Raw genomic sequence first — 17,685 nt, forward strand, 5'->3', positions numbered from 1 at the left:
TCAGTCTTTTAGGGAGCAAATTTCAGAGAGAAGCTTGGATATGAAGACTTATTAAAATAGGAAAGCAGGGTGTTAAGATCTGGCTTAGATGGTGTAATTGAGTAGTCATAGCATTTTGTCCTAGGTAGCTAGCAGAGAGCCTCTGTTTGTGTAGTCAGTGCAGAGAAAGGTTGCTCAATTCTGAGCAATGCTTATTTCATTGGCCCTGGCTGTGTTGGAACCTCTCTACCGCCAAGAACTGTATGAACAACCTAAGGAAAATAGCTTCTTATTCGCAGTGTGGACACCCTCTTTTCTTTTTCCTTTACCCTCTTGTGCTGCTTCAGTTCTATTCTGGTTCCTGGTTGAACAGATTTGAAAAATTCTATCCAAGTTTAATATATATACACGTATACTTTCAAGAGAGAGGTAGGAAAGGTGTTACCTTTTTTAATTATAATTTTCCGTCTTCATCTTAGAAAAACAGAACAGAATGGTTTTGTTCTGGGCAGATAATGTTTAAAAACTTTTGTTGTTATTATGTGGCTGAGCTAAAGTGGTTTGAGGTAAAAATGCAGTGAGCTGTACGAGCCAAGGCTATAAATTGCCTGCGGGGTCCTAACCCAAGAGAGCACTTGAACAACAAGGAGAGGTGCCATGCTGGACCTTGCTCCCACCAACAAGGAGGGGCTGGTGGGCCATGTGAAGCTCAAGAGCAGCCATGACTGCAGTGACCATGAGATGGTGGAGTTCAGGATCCTTAGGTCAGCGACGAAGGCACACAGCAAGCTCACTACCCTGGACTTCAGGAGAGAAGACTTTGGCCGCTTCAGGGATCTGCTTGGAAGACTACCATGGGATAAAGCCCTCGAGAGAAGAGGGACCCAAGAAAGCTGGTTAATTTTCAAGGATCACCTCCTCCAAACTCAGGAGGGATGCATCCCGACAAAGAGGAAGTTGGGAAAAAACATGAGGAGGCCTGCACGGATGAACAAGAAGCTCCTGGAGAAACTCAAATTCAAAAAGGAAGTGCAAAGAACTTGTGCAAAGCATTTGACACTGTCCCACACGACTTCCTTGTCTCTAAATTGGAGAGAAATGGCTTTGACAGATGGACCATGGTGGATGTCCAATGGCTTGATGTCCAAGTGGCAACCAGTGACAAGTAGTGTTCCTCAGGGGTCAGTACTGGGACTGGTGCTGTTTAACTGGTGCTGTCCGTTGTCGGCGACATGGACAGTGGGATTGAGTACAGCCTCAGCAAGTTTGTTGACAACACCAAGCTGCAAACCTCGTGAAGTTCAACAAGGCCAAGTGCAAGGTCCTGCACGTGGGTCGGTGTAATCCCAAGCTCAAATACAGGCTGGGCAGAGAATGGATTGAGAGCAGCCCTGAGGAGAAGGACTTGGGGCTGTTGGTTGATGAGAAGCTCAACATGAGCTAGCAATGTGCGCTGACAGCCCAGAAAGCCAACCCCATCCTGGGCTGCATCAAAAGAAGCATGGCCAGCAGGTCAAGGAAGGTGATTCTTCCCCTCTACTCCGCTCTGGTGAGACCCCACCTGGAATACTGCATCCAGCTCTGGAGCCCCTAACATAAGAAGGGCATGGACCTGTTGGACCGGGTCCAGTGGAGGGCCACAAATATGATCAGAGGGCTGGAGCACTTTTCCTATGAAGACAGGCTGAGACATTTGGGGTTGTTCAGCCTGGAGAAGAGAAGGCTCCGGGGAGACTTATAGCCCCTTCCAGTACCTAAAGTACACTCCTGTTTAAGCACAAAAGCATATGAAACCGATAAAAACAGTATCTGGTCTTCCTAGATTTGTCCTTCAAAAAAAGATATAAGGCTTTTAACTCCATTTTTAATTCCATGCTCTTTTTAAATTGTAATAAAACCAAATCACTTTCTTAGCATAACAGTGTCATTTAAGACACATTCCTGAGGCTTTTGTGGGGCTTTCAATCTGAAAGAAAAACTTTTTCCTTTTTTTAAGACCAAGCTAGCTATTATACCTTAGGAACAAGATCTTGGGGTTATAAGTGGTAGTTCCATGGAAGCATTAGCTTATTGCTCAGTGGTCAGAAAGCAGATCAAATACTAGAAATTACTAGGAAGTGAACAGAAAGCCAACCGTAGACCCTCAGTATGCTACTGCATAAAGCTGTGATTTGCTGTCATCTTCAGTACTCTGTACAGTTCTGGTCAAAAACATTTAGCAGAACTAGAAAGTGTCAGAGAAGGGCAACAAGGATCATCAAAGGCCTCAAGCAGCTTCTGGGTGGAGAACTGTTGAGCTAGCTGTCTTCAGCTGTCAGAAATGCCTGTCATCTGGCTAGAAAAGACCCTAAAGGCTCTATAGAAATCTTCAAAATTATGTGTGGTGTGGAAGAGTGGTCAGGGTTGGCTGTTCATTGACTCTTCCACTATAAGATCTACAGTGCATTGTATGAAGTTGGTAGAGGGTTCCCATCTAAATACAGGAGGCAGCTCTTCACACTCGAAGCTGGCAGACCCAAGGAACTCATTGCAAAGAAGGCTGCAGATGCTTAAACTTTACACTCTCTGCATTCTAGGGGATACTGGCCACATACAGAGCAGAGATTATTGATAGTAAACAAAACTATTATGTGATTTAGGATGTCCTTATGCTGAAGTTAGTTGGAAGCTGGGATACTACTATCTGTATGTTTGTCCTGCTTTCATTCTTCCCCAGACATCAATACAAGACCACTGTCAGGTGAAGGATTATGGGAAAAAGGGACCTTTGGTGGTGGCACACTGCATCCAATACTATTTTTTTTAGCTTCATTTTATGTAATTAGTTGTTTAATATTAATTTATATTATTACATATATGCCTGTGGCCATTGCTGGACAATCATTAACACTGGACCTATGGACTAGCAAATTATCGTACAAATTTGGCTTAAATCAGGAACATACACATACTTGTAGTTTTCTAAAGTTGGGCAGTATTTACAATAGAGGCAGCATATTAAGGAACTAATGAAGCAGTAACCTGCCTGTCTTCAGTGTTTCTGAGGACACTAGATATAAGAAGACATTAAGAGAAGATACTTAGATCCATAAGAAAGAGTTCCACATATGCTTGGGAGTGTCTTCTAGGAGCAGTAGCTTGGGTGAATGTGTGAAAATGGTTGCTTGCAGATGGTAGGCAAAAGGCAGAAAATGCCAATATCATGGTCTGCTTAGAGGTGGAAGACTTTTCAGTTCTCTGTGGTACATGGGACAGAAGTAGTTCCTCAAGGATCTTGGCAGCAAAAATTTAAGCATAAGTAAGATCTTTCAAAAAATTTTGGAGCAGCTGGCGATGTAGAATGAGGACCCTCTTGGTCAGGGGGTACAGGCTGGGAGGAGCAATAGGACCATTCACCTAGAATGGCAAGACCATTCTAAGTGCATCTGAGAATGGCAAGGTTAAACTTACTGAAGCCAGAGGAAAAGATGCTGTATTAACTGTGTGAGGTGTCAAGTGAGGATACAGAGAGACCTACAGCTACCTTATTTGACAAAACTGACCATGGGTGTAAGTTAAATTAGAACAGCTTTTGTCAGCAGCACTCTTTCCTGCAGGTGCAGAAAAAGTTACTTTTTTAATTTCTTTGGCTAGTTCATCATAAGTCAAGAAACTATTCGGGACATGAAAAAGCTGGAAGTTTTGTTTTCTAGGAATAAACATTGAGTCTGAGACAGTAATTCTTAAATGTTGAAGGATTCAAGTAACTGGAAACCAGCTATTCAGGTAATTGGAGTATTTCAAATGTTAGGGTATTTCTCCCCCCCAAAAAAGCTCTTATGCTGTGTTTTATTTCTGTTTTATTTATTTTAATCTTCATCTCAAAAGTGTTACTTTTTAGCTTAATAAAAATGCTAACAAATTGGAATCTAACTAAATTTGAAATAGTGTGTGTTCCCTCTATATAGTGAAAAGAATGACAGCTTGAATGCAAAATCCTTTTTTTCCCATGCAAATCAATGTATTTTAATTTCTGGAATTGGCTACTGTTGGAGGCAAGCTCACAAGCCTTTTGTCTGAGCCTGTCCTGTCATTCTTATGTTTATAGTCAGCCTTTTCTAAGCAATGTTAACTTCAAATTATTAAGGAAGAAATATGCAAATAATTATTTAATACTGTTTCTTGCTTGCTGATTGCAGATGATAATAAGATCAGTGGTACGATTTTTTTAAGATAAGGCAGATTATCATACCCTGAACGCTCCTAGGCTTAGCACCAGAGCGGTGACGGGGCTGTCACATGAGCAGCTGGTAGTTCCGATGTTCTATTTATCTAACTCACCATTTTTCCTGATGGAGGTGATCTACATGAGTAACAGGAGCAAATGTATCATTAGTGCTACTTAAGCAGCCAGGCAGGATTCCTGCCTTTTGAAATCCTTCACCTGTGATTATACCTTGGACCAAAAGACAAGCTGGAGCCTGCACAGAACACTTGCAGGGTGATTCACTCTGGAGGGCATGATTAGGAGATTACGTTTTAACGCCTCGCTTGCACTCACTTGTAGGGCTTTTGTTTGTTTGAGGATTTTTTTATATTTGATTATGATCTGATTTCTAACAAGCAGATCTGAAAACTCGTGCCAACATTTTAACCACAAAAGTAGTTCCATCCCCTTCACTTCCTTCTGTTAGGTTTTAAGGCCCAATATGAATTTCTGGCAGCGTTTCAAGAGGTAAAAATAGTTATTTGGCCATTCTTTCTTTTATACCATTTCAAAGCTTTGATTAGGGCCCGGGCTCATTTTAAACTCAGTACTGTACAAATACAGAAATAAATATATCATAACCTTGGCTACTTTCTGGTAGGGTATGTTACAAATTAGAAAACAGTTCATGAGAGGAATTTTCCTTCTTTGTCATCTCCTACTAACATCATTCTCCTTTTTGTGCCTACTCTTTCATAAATACCTGATCCAACTTAGGATCAAAAGTTCAAGTTTGTTCCTGGTATTTCACAATTGCAAAAGTATGCTTTGCAAATCATGATAAAGCTCTGAACAGTCTGTCTTCTGGCAGGTGGAACTGGAGGCATCAGGAATAACTAAGGGTTGTGTGACCTGTTTAAAACCTAAAATATCTCCATATCTCCAATATATAATGTTATCTAAGTACGTGCAAATATATAGACACTTAAGATACTGCCATCCAGGCTTTGGCATGAAGAGGCTGGACTTCAACTGTAAATTTCAGCCTTGTGTTTTTGCAAAAGAGAAAAGCAAACAAAACTGGAAGATCTAAGTGAAACTGGAAGTTTTGTTAAAATTAATCTACTCTTTTCTGAGAATCGGTACGTTACACAAGTACACTATTATATCTGTGACTACCCGCATCTTTGTAGTATGAAAGCCGTATCAGCTGGTAGCAACATTAAAAAAGCTTAAGCATTTCCTTTCTTTTAAACGCTTCCTCAATACCCACTTCTTTTGAGGATCTTTTATGCACATGCAGTATTAAATGAAGCAACTATGTAACATTACGGTGTGCTTCGCTTCCTCTCTGGCCAATATGTATCATTCTACAATTTTAGGCTTTGCTCTTGTGGGCTCTGTAGGACAGTGATACTATCTGCATCATGCACTCTTGTAGAATGTGTAAATAAGTAATAATCTTTGTACGTCTTCTGCTTCTTTGTCCTTCTAGTAATAACTCATCCAATCTTGTTTTTGTAAATGTGTATATGTGTTTCAGTAATACTATTTTTTCATCTCTGACAAATATCTTAGTAGAGTGAGTTTGCGACCTGAAGTTTCAAATGTGGCTGGGAAGTTTAGGTATTTTGTTCTGTTCTCTGCCCTCCTAAGGATACCTTTGATAAACTATCATTTTCATAGAGTAATGGTTCATATTCACCTTGGTGAGTCACATCGGTGATCCATAGGATCCCCAGTTGCTGTTCATATGTGGAAGTGGCTTTTATGGGAATCTGTTCTTTTTCTTTCAATGACTTGTTGCTTATATCAGATTAATCCTCCAGCTTTTGTTTAACTTGAAGCAAGCAGGTATTTTCCTGTCTTCTTTGAGGCTCAGAATTCCAAATAAAAAATTCAATTAGGGGATACTTCTGCCAGTGTTGGCTGATTAACCAGTGCGTGTCATTAGCACCTGCAAGACTCTATTGACAGACTAACCAGTGACATAAACCACCTTGTCCAAGCTGAAAGCATCAAAGCTAAATAATGAACTGTGTGGATCATGGGAAGTGCATCTTCAAGCTTTATCTGTCTGATAGGCTGACAGTGACTTTCAACCCAAGAGCAGGGGTAAGCCTATGAAAGCCTGCCAAAGCACACTATATTTAATGTCCCCTGTCCCCATAGTGCAGTGGCTTGTTGATGGAGGAAACTGAGTCATCAGATTTTGAAAAGGAGGGGATTTGCTTTGAAAAGTGTGGGAATCTGTGGAGGTGTCTATCATTGTGAAAGTCCACTTCTTGTAAGATCTTCAATTTCACTTTCTGTAACACCTATAAACTTGAAACAGAGTAACACTGTTAACTGTTCAGCAGGGAAGAATAACTTTTCAAAGAAAGTATTCCATTTTGTTTCTTAAAGGTGCAGGTAGCTTTCTCTCTTCCTTTTTGTCTTAAATCTTCCCTGGTAAGATTACATACATTCTTTAGCTGTATCCTCATTTCTCAGGTCAAACCAAGCTGTAGTCAGCATAAAAATCAGAGTAGGTAGAGTATGGGGAACAATTCTAATGTCTATGTATAGGGCAAGTATAGAAGGTATCTGTGTATACAGTGTATTAATAAAAATATATCTAATACATTACTTTTGATTCACCAGATAGTGATGCTGGTCTGAATCCAGCACAAGACAAGACATTTTAAGGGCCATGATAACCTGACTTAACACTGCTGAGGTTGATTTAATGAAGACCAGTGTAATTACTTCCTTTCTTATGTGGCTTGAGATGTAGCAGCTTGTGTCAGTGGAATTTCCTTTGGATCAAATTTGCATCTGCCTGATAGTGCTGTTTGTGCATGTTGAGGGGGTTGCTATGACCAGCTGGGAACACTAGTGGACAAGCCTCATTCCAGCAAAGCATATCTGACCCCGTTTTCTCCAGTGGAGAGAAGTGATATAATTGGTGCGGTTTATATGGTGTCCAAGGACTGACCCATACTGGAGAAATCTTCTGATACGGTTAAATAATTGCATAATTTATTAAATAAATACCCCTTTTACTTTAAAGCTGGGAAAATGCAAGCTGATATGTTTTATCAGCTCTACTTGATGTATATTGCTGTCACAAACCTCCCACTGTCAGTACTATGTGTATTGTATTGCTTCTGCAACACCTCACCTACCACCTACAATATTGTCATTATAATTAAAGTAGGGCTCATTTTGCAAATCCTTGTCATTCAGGTTTTTGTTTTGCAAACTGAACCCCCATTGATTCCAATTTATATTGCAGGATTTGTAGGCAATAGCGATATACAAGATCATCTGCATTCGCCCTTAAGATAAGTAAATAATAAGTAGGAGTTTTCGGAGTGTCTTATTCTTCATCATCACAAAATCAAAACAAAACAAAAAAAGCCAAAAATGTGCTGCTCCTTTCTGTTTTCATCTAATACATGCTTAACAGAATAATCTGTAGTGAGTCAGGCTTTTCTTGTTTGTAAAAACAGAAAACATGTGATGCAACCCCAAAAAGCAATTTAACTCCACCCCAGTACTGTCAGATTTACCCCTGGAAGAGTCGGGGACAATTTTCTCATGCCTGAAAATGCCTGCCTTGCAAAGCAGACTCTGCATGTTTCTCATGCTCTCATAAACCTCGTAATTCAAGCTGTGACCATAGTGTGGCTGGCTTCAAGCTTCCATTTCAGACTTCATCTTCTCTTTGTGTGTCTATAGCCCTCAAGTGACAAAATAACATCTGCAGGGAACACAAGGGCAGCTGACCATGCTGGAACCCTCACTTATCAATGAGTGCTGTAACCAGGTTGAAGACTGGGCTCAAAATGCAAAAAATACAGAACTAACCATAGAAAAACACCCAGAGACCTACTGGGCTTACAAGTTAAGGCATAGATTCTCGAACGCATCTTCAGTGAGCAGCTCAATTCTGAAACACTATGTGGTTTTGTATTTCATGGAGCTTGGCTACTAAGTGGTGCCTGTGTGCAGAGCCATCACATATGCTTGTGTATCTCGGGATCTACAAGTGCAAAACGTAGCCATCTTCAAAGGGCTTCATGCAGAGTCAGCTCACGTCTACTGGAGGTTCTGCAGAGCCAAATTTTCTGCATCATGTTACCTAACTTAACATAGAGCTAGAGACAACCCAGCTCAATGTACATCCAGTGCGATAAAATGAGTGGAGACACTCTTCAAGCTCTGCTGGAGTCAGCTTAAGTCTAGCAGAACCCAGGCAGGATCTGTGCAAAATCACGGCAGCGCTGTTCTTTACTGTCTGTGTAATCCAGTTTTTTCCAGAAACCACATGATCCTTGCTCCTTGCCTCTCTGGCTATTGGAGAGTTACCTGCCTGCATGATATTTTTCACATTTTGTTGCCAAGTGAATGCCATTCTTACTTTGAATATTCAACAAGAAAAAATAATCAAAACACTACCTCACTGTAACCAGCTGAGTTAGTGCTGTTGGTGAAACTGTATTGCTGCCATTTTTAGTTGATTTTTTTAATGAGCTTTCCTGCATGATGAAGGTAAGATCATCTTCCTGACTCATACTTGTCGAGACACTGTAGCCAAGCTTCTGCTTTCCTCCATTCATCTGTCCTTTGTCCATCACAGTGAATACAGATTTCTTGTTCCCATCAATTGTAATTCACTTTGCCTATGTTATTGTGACATCAATTTGTGCAGTGCAAGCGAGGTGAGATACTCATTTCCCTATTTTTTTTCTTCTGCTCGCTGCTTACAACCTTATTAATAGGGGAAATGCTCTGTCAGAATCCACAGGCCACTCTCTTTTCTTCCCCACAGATCATCCTGTAAGAGTTGCTTCTGCCTTGGTACCTGCAATGCACAGCCAGGCAACCAAAGACTAGAGAGCTGGCAAGTTGAGATAATTCGTTACTGTTCAAAGTTATTTGTTATCTCAATCTCTTAACACCACTCTTTCATTTGTTGCCTTTTGTATTTTGTTATCCTCCATTGTGAGTTGGGCGGGAGAGATACTGCTTTTGTTGGATAGTTGGAGCGCCTTATTTGTTTGGAGACTTCAGGCACTAATACTAGATAAGTGACATGCCATAGAGAAGACTCTCTAGTGTTGCCTTGTCATTGATGTTTGACTTTTGAGAGTGAGGAAAGAGGAGAGTTATAATCAATTATGGAGAATGGCATAGCTTTTACCTTCCAAAGCAGAAAAAGATGGAGAACGCTTTTGTTTGTTGTTCCATATAAAATCATAATTAAGGATTTTGTACACATACAAAAGAAAAAATGAAATAATTTTGTTGTCATCAGTTTTTGCTTTCACATCCAGAGGGAATTCAAGAATGCCTAAGATGTTTGTCCCACATTTCCTATAAAAAGGAGGTATTTTTGTCCTCACTGCAGAGGGGAGAAAAAGGCACAAAATTATTCTTCAAAATAAACTATGTCACAAATTGTTCTTATATAAAAAGGGAACCTTTTCCCCAAAGTAACTGCTTTGCTACCTTAACAGCAACAGTATTTGTTAGCGTTAACATCCTTGCTTTTTCTTGCATTATCCCACGTGCACACGATACAAATAGAAAACATCATATAGCTTAATGACACACTTCTAACTTGTTCTTTTTTATGTTTCATATCCTTAGAATTAGTAACTTTCACAGTTTACTGAGATTTAAGATTCCCTGTGCTTGTTTCTGCAGGCACCCTAGACAAACATGTAGAACTAGAGAAACTTGTGGCCACGTTCCTTGGTGTGGAAGATGCTATGGTGTTTGGCATGGGCTTTGCAACTAACTCCATGAATATTCCAGCCCTTGTTGGGAAGGTGAGTACTTCCTTAAGGAATACATAGAACAATTATTTATTAATTGTTTTAACAACTGTTGCAGTATTCTATTAAGTGGAAAGGCTTGATTGAGGAACAAAGCTTGATATCAGGAATGCATGAGTCATAAGGCTGATGACCTTGTGACCTTAAATATACTCCTTCATCATTTTTCTATAGCTCTGGGTGTTGCTGTCACACATCTAACATCTACTTAAGGATGAGTGATAAGGTTGTTTAGCTTCTCTTAATGAAGTTACTTCTCCCTAAAAAGTTAGCAAATGTTGCATCCCATTACTCAGGTGTTGTGGGATGAAGTACTTGGGCTACTTGCAGAGATATTGCCTGGCTGCCTGTGGTGAAAGATGATGATTAGGATATTTTTTACAACACACTCAGAGAAGAGAAAGCACAATGTTTAGCATTCATGATGAACAGATCCCCACCCTGCCCTGCAAAGAAAGCTGGCAGCAAATGCAAGTCTGAGGTTGTGACCGTATGACAAAAGTTGGGTTCTTATTTGGTGTTGAAGAGACTTCATCTCCAATTTGGGGTACCCATCACAAAGGCATGAAAAGTCCATCATCCTGTCAATCACAACTCCTGACATAACAAGCAGATACACTGTGCTGTTGGCTGAGAAACTGGGTAGCTCCTCTTTAGTTTATGCAAGTGTGAAACAGTGTTTCCCTCTTGGTGGAGACGGAATTAACTCACTGTGTGGCGTGTGATCAAGATTTCTTCAGAAGCACCAGTGTAGAGTTGAAGTCACTTTTTCACTCACTATTGAAGATAAATCCATCTTTTGCAAGAGATTTCTAAGGTGTATGTATACAAGGGCTGGGCAGGGACAATTGTTTCAGCTGCCCAGAACATGAACTTCAATCTGCAACGACGCTGGAGAAGTTGTCCGGCAATTTCAAAGGGAACAGGTACCGAGAATTAATAAAGGTAAATGGATGAAATTGCAGACATTACATAACAGCATAAGATACTTGTCTGTTGCTTAGCTATAAAGGAATTTTCCCTCACTTAGCTGGCCTCCTGTGAAGACTCAGGCCTCTGTCCAAGGTGGGATACTTAGATATAAGTGGCACAAATAAAGATGCTACTATATACATTAAATAGAAAATAACTATAACAATTTAGTATATATTAATATTATGTAGTATTGTAATTATATTACAGATAATATGTAATTGCCCTATGTTGGGGAGATTTATTCCTAAATTTTTCTCTATAATTAAGCCTAGCAGCTAGCTACATTTTCTTGTCAATTTGCATACAGTCTAACTGTCAGTTCTGCATAACAGTCTTTAGGCAGATTTGTCTGAGTATCTCTCAACCTAGGCATAATCTGTGTTTCCAAAATAAATATTTACTTAATGCTGAATTGCCCTTTGGGTAGTGAAACCACAGCATAAGATAAGATGTGTAATAGAAAGCCGAGCTAAATTAGGGTTCCAGTTTGAATTTCAACTGTGAATCCTGGCTCCTGTTAATATAATATACAAAGTTATTTCTCCTGCATTTCTATCTTAGTTTCTAAAAATAAAATGACTTTCCAGCTGAGTTAATTAAAAATATACTGCAGGTCAGCTGTATATGCATTTACCAGAGAAAGACTCTGCCTGGTGCCTAGGCTCCACACACGTCTTCATGGAAGTGGGATTTTTGAGGCATCGATTTGTCCTGATCTCATTTCTGCAGCCCAAAGTGCTGATGTTAGTCCAGCCTCAGTATTACTCCTCCTTACATTACTGTCATGCACTCTTTGTATATGGGGTGGTACCTGTATTTTCTTTGCAACACAAAATAAACTGTAGACAGGTGGTAGAGGAAGGAACATCACCTCATTTCACTATAAAGCAATCAATCTCTACTATGGTTATTCACTACTTTCCAGTTAGAGGAAATATTTGGCCCCTTTGCATGACCTGGGAATGCCTGAGAATTTGATCCCACAATATGTGCTTGCCTCTGCAGTGCGTCCTGGCACCTTCAGAAAAGTGGTAGATAATCCAGTTCATGTTTAATACTTACAGCTTAATTGATGCAATACTGTGTCATAAACACACGTGCATGCTGACACATACATGCACACAGGTCAACAGCCTCCCAGTTCATGCAGATGCTTATTGTACTCCTTCTCCACAGGGCTGCCTCATTTTAAGTGATGAGTTGAACCACACTTCTCTCGTTCTCGGTGCGAGGCTTTCAGGTGCTACTATTAGAATCTTCAAGCATAATAGTGAGTATTGAAGTTGGAAATACTTAGAGACAGAGTTGTTCACACCTCAAAGGCAAGAATGCTTCCTTCCAATGCTTGCATTGCTGTCAGTTCCCAGATAATACCTTTGTCCAGACAGAAGGATTAACTGTTCAATATTATGAGTGATTTCTGATGGGGAAGAATTAATAGTGTAATACTATAATTGCTGTTGTGCATAATTTGGGTCATCAGGTTGGACCTTAATTTCAAAATCCAGAGTCTTAATCTCGTTGCTCTCTTTTTGACATGCCTAATGACTGTGTGCTGTCGTAGAGGTTTCATTGTTATTGTCACTATAGCCAAAATAGTACAAACATACTTACAAAAACATACTCCATATTTCCTGCCTCTGTTTCTAGCAGGTTCAGTGCAACCAGTGTTATATTAATGTGGCATTACTTTGAAACAATTACTCTGAATTCCTAGGGTATACCAAAGATGCAGATGGTTATCTTAAAAGCATCATCCAAAATATTCTTTGAAGTATAATTTTAATATATAAATCACACATTAACCTTGCAATCATATAATTATCTTCTAAAATATTCCTGCTTTTAAACTTGTATTTAGTTAATGCTGCTGTGGTTATTGTCAGAGAAATTGTGACTGACTGATGACAAGAGCTTGTTCTTTTCCTTTATTCCCCATTGTTACTCCCCTTTCCATCCCCATTGCTGTCACCAGGCAGTGATTGCAACAGAGGTTAAGAAGGCAGAGAAATGGTGAGGAATGACAAAAGAGGTCTGATCACCTTTGTTAATAGCTAATACAGTCCCTTCTCTTTATTAAGTGTTGTGTTTAGCCCTGAGGTGAGAAAAAATGAATTATGCCTATGCTGTAAAAGGCCTAAGGATCTGTTGGAATGAAAAGCACACTATAATTATTATATAAAGTGTTGTTATAATTAATATCTATTCACAATTTGGGCAAGAAGCAATTTCTGAAGATCATTCAAGGATTAAAGATCATGTGAAGCCGAATGTTTTTACAGAAGTGATTATTCATAGATCAGCCTGTAGCATACCCCAGCTTGGTTGACTTCCACAAATCTGGATGTGCTAGGCATGGCTGCTGTACCAGCCTTTTCTCAACTCGTCCTTAGTTTGTTCTATGCCTTATCCCACTCAAACTTAGGTTTCTATCATGCCTTGTGGGATGGCCACTCACTACCCAAATCCAAATGGTCTCAGCCTCTTCACCCTTCTATGCTGCGTGCAGCTCAGCTGGCCTGTGTCGCTTCCCACAGAATTTCAAAGAACATTCCAGTTTGAGGAGTGGATTACTCTCAACTGCTGGGGAAGCAGTGAAGAGACCTCACTTGGAGCTGTCATTCTTGCCTTAAGGAGTTTGGTTTCTAACTTTCCCACAATATTTCATTCCGTTCCCAAGGACCTGGTACCTAACCAGCCTCTGCTTTTGCTTATGATAAATTAAAGATGATGTACTTTTGAATAATGTGTGAACCTAAAAAGAACAGTGACCTGTCCAAAAAGCACTAATCCAGCACTGGAAAATGTAGACAGTCACTTTGAGGGTCTCAGCAAACATCAGTGGAAGCCCATCCAGGTTGTTTTGGAAAAACTCATTGCTTTCTAGATCAGAGATCTGATTTGCCAGAGTCAGTCAGTCTTGTATGGTATTTCTGAGACATCACCTTAACTTGTTTTCAAAATGAAACTGTGGAAACTTATGCGAATACTGTTTGGAATTTGAGCGTCAGCTTTTGTCATCACAGTTTTGTAGGTCTTGAGTCTTAACCTGAGTTGCATTTATAAAGCACCTCATGTGAAGAAGCTTCACACATTCATGCTGTCCTTCTCGGCACAGTGTGAGTCTCTCAGTATGTTAGTTCCATGGTTAGAAAGTTTTTTCTTTTGAATAGTTCCGTAGTCATACAAATGAGTATGATTACTCATAATTGGGGATGGGACATCACCAACAGCTTTTAAAATCACATATACAGAAACATATGTATGTGCCTTTTGCTTTGGAGAAAATAGGATGTGTATTGGGGGAGAATAGCAGTGGAAAGCATAATCCTGCAGAGCTTCCTTTGTAGGATGCACAGTTTCACCCAAAATGAAGTAGACAACCATGTTCTGTGTGGATCTGTCAGGAAGTAGTGTAATACAAGTCAGTACAGCAAATTAATTATGGACACACATTACCAAAACTTCCAACTTGTGTTGGGAGGGTTCTTTTCAGTTAGGCAGGTGTTTGTTAGATCAGAACTGTGTTGCTTAGGCTCCTGGATTATCCTTCTTGCTAATGTGTGGGTATACAGCATATATACAGGCATGCACACGCATGCCCAAATTGTCAGACTATGTTAGTGCTGTCATTTGTCATGCCTGTGAACAGGGGAATTAAACCATTATCCATGTTATTCTGCTTGATGCAAAGGGAAGGTTCCATATGCTGTACTGGCCCTGTGGATGAATAGAGAACTTTGCACCTTGAGTTACCAATTTAAGATCTTTAATAAGCATTAATTTCAGCATCAGGGAGTAATGTGTTTTGTCTTACTTTTTAAAATCCTCCTCTGTATTCTAGTTGCAAAAGGCAATACCATCCACATCTTCTTTCCAAGTACGGGGGATTGATATATGTCATTTCATATAAGGAAATGACCGATCCTTTAAAGAGCTTGGCCCTGGGCATCAACTAGAGGATGTTATTGTGTCAAAGGCTTGGCTAGGGCCTTTTGATGAGCAGTTGGAATAATTCTCCAGCAAGGTGCAGAAACAAAGAATAAATCTGGGTCCTATCCCAAAGAGGATTAGGGCTTAATGTGCATTTCATTCTTACTTGCGCGTACGGAGCCAAATTGTGTGTTGGCAGGAGCTGGCTCATCTCCTTTGGAGCTGCACCAAGTTACACACAGACACACTGTTTGACCCACTATTGCCCTGCACTAAAGACAATAAAAGAGCTGCCAAGTGGTACCACCAGTAGTGCCTGAGACATACTTTCTGTGCAGGACAATCAAAAATAAATTCCAATCAAGGAGCAGATTTTGAAGTTATCTTTTTGCTATTAGAATGCAGCCTGAGAAAGCAGACTTCTTTCCATGCTCCTTGTTGCTTACATCAGCCTCTTTTGAAATGCTGTGTAATACCCTTGATAAAACTGCCTAGAATGTATTTACTTTGGCTCCTGACTTCCTTACTTCCTTGGTTGCACATGTGTAGAGGAGACACTGGGAGAAGGGCGAGGTGTGAATGTTTGTTGCAGTTATTATAAATGGTTATCAAAATGAAGAGGAATAATTATATAGCAATTTAGTGAAGCAATGGTGCATTTTCTGAACTAGCTACTTCCTGAATATTATACAAAAAATATGGACAACTGTGTTATGAGTAATCTCGCTTTCTAACAAGCTTGGCATTGTAAATACCTTTCCCCTCCCTTTTTTCCCCCTGTTATGGAAAAACTATTTTTAAAAGATAAATTATAGGAAACATTCTTCTATGATAAAAATATTTCACAGAAAAGAGAGTAAAACTTGCCATTTTAAACTTGCTACTGAAGCACGTTCATCTTTCAAAGGCTATGCTGTAGCTAATTCTGTAAAACTCTGTTATTCAAGGCATATAACCTGTGATACAGGATTTATTTGTCATTACACAAAAGTAAATAATGAATGATGCTTACTTCATTAGTAAGCCAAGAAGTAATCGCTACCTATTACCTTAATTATGTATAATACAATTCTTATTCTTTAAAAAGTTCATGAAATTCTATTTCAATAAATGGGTAGCTGTCTTAGGCATTTCACTTTTCACCAAAAAAATCTGAATAGTTTTTCTATAACAGATGAAATTATTACACCTTTATAGAATAAAATAGAATAAAAGGCATCTGGATGTTTCTCCTTTTTGACAAAAACATTGCACAGGTGTATGAGAAGGTATTCAAGCCTTAAGGTGAATAATAGAACAAAAATGTGCTGTCGACCTGTAAGTCCATTTTTATTTGGACATAGGAATGTGCCCTGCATCCTACCTGCCAGTAAACAGTCCCTTCCTTGTAAACAGAGAGGAATTTACAGGCCTGGGCTGAGAGAAGTGCACAGGCACACACCTACAGGTGCTCTATGTGAGAAAAATTGAGGAGAATACTCCATTTCAGCACTATAACTAAAAACTACTGAATTGCCTTCCTGTGGGCTCTAATTAGCACTATTGCTGTTCTTCACCCTGCCCAGGTCACACTAGTATGCCACAGAGTAATTGGCCTTTAAGGGACTTTTTCTGTTACAGAGACTTGTGATTTTTTGTGGATGCTAGCAGCAGAGCTCAGCCTCCTGGAGCCCCTGCTCTGAGGAATGGGTGTGCAGCCAGCAGCATGGCCCAACAACTAGTATGCAGTGGGAGGAAGGTGTGAGGCTAAAGCATCTCCCAGCCTCTGTGGCAGTAGTGGCCCGGCCTTGGCTAGTTTTGTGCCAGACAGTGTCTGATGTTACCCTTACCAGGCCTGGGTTCCTCTACCCAAGTGACCGTCATGTGGGTCCTTCAGCTATATGGGTGCTACACTCTTGGATGTTTTTATTTCCTGGCCCAGGGAGAGACTGATTTATCACCTGCTCTTTTTTTATTTCTAAGACGATCTTTATTAATATAATATATCTTAAAGCACTTTTTCAGAACCTCTGACCTTTATCTTGGTTAAATATTAGCCGAAATCCCCTGACCCTTCCAATAAAACTTGAAAAGCAAAACCAAATAGCTAACCATTAAACAGCTTGTGATTTTATCAAGGGTTTTCTCACACCAATTCTGAGTCTTATATTGGTATCAGGTGCAGTTTTGGGTCTTATGCCTGTATCAGGGGAGTCTATCTTTGTTTATTCAGTGGACAGATGAGTGTGTTAATGACTAACTACATCCAAGTGAGTCCTGTTCATATCAGCCTGTATAAGAAGGTGTTGAACAAGGCTGAGGAGTTGCTTATTCTTTCTAGTTCTACTGCATTTTTCCCTCATAGCATCAAGCAACTCAATAGCAGTCGTGTTTTTGGGTGTAGATTTGCAATTGCATGTGCAGTCTGTGGGAACGTCGTGACTGTGCACAGAAATCAGGCCACATGGAAGAAAAATTTCCAGTTCTCTTCATTGCAAGGGCACTTCAACATGCAATCAGAACAAGTGATACTATGAAGAGGTTGGTTAGATGAAAATCTGGCCTCTAATCTGGTGCTTGAACCCACATCTGAAACGGGGGGATCACAGTAGTACATTCCTCACTCCTCCTTACGCACCTTTTCAGAGTGTTGTGAAAGTAGTAAGGGGTTTTGTGGGTTCTCACAAATCAGGTGAGTGATGACAGAAGTGTGTCATGCAGGTGTGAGCTGTTCAAGTTTCCATACAAAATGTAGTTTCCTGCTTGGACGACAGTTGTGAATTTGTGTTAATCCACCTCTGGCATTGC

At 40.0% G+C, this 17,685-nt stretch overlaps 1 protein-coding gene across 1 annotated transcript in view; it reads left to right on the forward strand.

Moving 5' to 3' along the window:
- The window catches only part of SPTLC3 (serine palmitoyltransferase long chain base subunit 3), an 84,315-nt gene that overhangs the window by 35,877 nt on the left and 30,753 nt on the right, over positions 1 to 17,685 (forward strand). Inside the window, exons 6-7 of the mRNA XM_074150646.1 lie at positions 9,860 to 9,984; positions 12,142 to 12,235. Coding sequence (XP_074006747.1) covers positions 9,860 to 9,984; positions 12,142 to 12,235 — 219 coding nt within the window. The remainder of the gene's footprint in view (positions 1 to 9,859; positions 9,985 to 12,141; positions 12,236 to 17,685) is intronic.

The sequence above is a fragment of the Numenius arquata genome, chromosome 7 (genome assembly GCF_964106895.1).
Source record: "Numenius arquata chromosome 7, bNumArq3.hap1.1, whole genome shotgun sequence".
Classification (NCBI taxonomy): domain Eukaryota; kingdom Metazoa; phylum Chordata; class Aves; order Charadriiformes; family Scolopacidae; genus Numenius; species Numenius arquata.